Below are 2,500 nucleotides of genomic sequence, written 5' to 3'. Positions count from 1 at the left end.
ATCCAGACTGGGAGAAACGGATGCCATTTCCAGCCTCGAAGTCAAACCTGTAAGTCCCATCTTCCTCGTGGACGCGATCGTCCCTCAGGATCGGCACGAATTCGACTTCCTCGCTTGAGTCGGGAGTGACGTAACTGTACTGAGGGGCGGCGACGGCCACGGCTGCCACGCAAGCGAAGATAAGCTGCAAGTGAAGAAAGGAAATGCATATATATATATATATATATATATATATATATATATATATATATATATATATATATATATATATATATATATATCAAAATAGGCTTGCATTTGCATGTCAAGAAATTCACAAATACAAATGCTTATAGAGCTTTCGTTCCGGACTTACGGCAAAGTTCATGATGACGGTGAATGAGACAAAGTGATGACAGACCCACAACACTCCAGTTTATATAGTCCTTCTGTCCCAAAGGATGACCGTGACCATGAACTTCTTTATCACCTGAGGCAATTGGAAAGAACGTGAGCTGTTTATGCCCACTATAGAAAGTACTTTCGTAGGCTATAATTAGAACCGTAATTCAAACACATTGCAGTGCAATTCTTCTCTGTTTTCGCATAGCTATTAAGTATAATTGTTTTACGAATTCATAGCATATGTGCGTTGCTATTTTAATCGCGAATTTAGATGTTAAAAGATAAGAATTTAGATGTAACAATATACCTAATGTAACTTAGTAATTTGAGAGGGTCATGGCCAAAACTTAACCATATATTCATGCCTGAAGGAGAACACGCAGAATATATATTACTCCAGCCTCTGCGATCTACCCGAGAATGAGATCTCAGGTTTGTTATGAAAGCCACAGACCAGATCTTATTTGCAATCGTGGCAAGGGGGATAAACACTCCCTAAGTAGTATTCGAACTGTACTTAAATGTTACCTATAACGTTCCCATGATTATTTCTTCCATTATACATCCATCAGTAGGATTATAATTATATTCATGAAGAAGATCCAACTCACGAATTACATCTCCGAACAGTGAAATAACAAATTAACAAAACTAATATTAACGTTATAATTTGTACACGTTCATCACTGCCAGGAAACCAGACCCTCATGCTCTTGACCTTGAACTTCGAGGACCACCATCAAGCTCGAGTTATTGCCCCATTAAATGTTCGTGTAATTACGGGTAGAGATGAAAGTGTTCCTGTTTTTATTAACACCTCCAGGAATACGTGACAGCTGGTCGTGTGACAGGCAGACACGACTATAAAAAGGTCGTTTATTTCAAGTATTTATTTTTTGTTTAATGAATATTTTAATTAATCTGATTATGTGTACCTGCGTGCATCTTTTCATGTTTGTATCTATTGTAATGGGAGTAATTTCAAGTAATTTACAGCATATCGGCGTTTATAGTTGTTATAAAACTTTCACTGCTGGTTTCCTACTATGGTAGTTTTTGTCAGTATCGAGTTTTCATAGAAGCATATGCCTATGATACATGTTTACGCATTACTAAAACATTCATTAATCATGTAAAAGGTGTTGGGTGTAGCATTAATGACATACGAATATTAAACTACAGGGACAATAAGTAACGTCGACCCCACATAGAAATGGGACAAAGCTGAGGAGAAGAAGGGATAATAGGTAAAGGTATGAAAAAAAAAACACAATATCTGTATTCACTTTGCTGTTATATTTGCGTTAATTGTTAATTCCATATTAGTGATAACAGTGATTTATTTTTTCTTCATAACACGCAACTGAAATATCCACAATCAGATAATTTCACATTCAACTATCACTAAAATGAATAACAATGATAATAATGTGAATACAACATTTCGGCCATTAGGAAATAACATACCCATTTTATAATCACTTGGGCATTTTTTTTATTATTCTAGAAAATTCACAAGGCTCCGATTTACTTCATCAATGTGACATTTCCCTAATGACGACCATAATGTTAAAAAAAAAAAAAAAAAGTTCCCGCTCAGTGAACATGGCAAACCGGGGGATCCAGTAATATATGGGACACTTCTTGCACAGGTTGAACAAAAAGCAACCGTTCTCATAACAAAGGCCAGAAATTTAGGGAATTTGTACTTAATTCCCCTTCGTAGAAATGACAGCGTTCCGTATCGGTTTTCGCATTTTCACTTATTTCCGTTTTTTATCGAAATGTCTGTAAAAATATTGAAAAATAATAAATGTATATTAGGTATATGAGACGTGCGTTTGCGTTAGTGATAGTGATAGTGTGTGTGTGTGTGTGTGTGTGTGTGTGTGTGTGTGTGTCTATATGTCTGTGTGTCTATATGTCTGTGTGTGTGAGTGTGTGTGTATGTGTGTGTGTGTGTGTGTGTCTATTTGTATGTGTGTGTGTGTCTGTACGTATGTGTGTGTGTGTGTGTGTGTGTTTATGTATGTATGTTTTACTCCTACGGTCATCACGTATTCTTGGGAAATGACCTCTCACCGGGCCCTGTCACACACGCAGAGGATGCAGGTAA

General features: G+C 36.8%; 1 protein-coding gene across 1 annotated transcript in view; it reads right to left on the bottom strand.

The window, feature by feature from the left end:
- Nucleotides 1-1,202, bottom strand: part of LOC138863787 (endocuticle structural glycoprotein ABD-4-like) — a 1,665-nt gene extending 463 nt beyond the window's left edge. The window contains exons 1-2 of the mRNA XM_070128790.1: nt 356-1,202; nt 1-184 (exon numbers count right to left, since the gene is read on the bottom strand). The exon at nt 1-184 is cut by the window's left edge and continues 46 nt beyond it. Coding sequence (XP_069984891.1) covers nt 1-184; nt 356-367 — 196 coding nt within the window. The 5' untranslated portion in view covers nt 368-1,202. The remainder of the gene's footprint in view (nt 185-355) is intronic.
- Nucleotides 1,203-2,500: the final 1,298 nt, after the last annotated feature.

Source organism: Penaeus vannamei, chromosome 13 (assembly GCF_042767895.1).
Source record: "Penaeus vannamei isolate JL-2024 chromosome 13, ASM4276789v1, whole genome shotgun sequence".
Lineage (NCBI taxonomy): Eukaryota > Metazoa > Arthropoda > Malacostraca > Decapoda > Penaeidae > Penaeus > Penaeus vannamei.
This window is presented reverse-complemented; position numbering and strand designations above follow the sequence as displayed.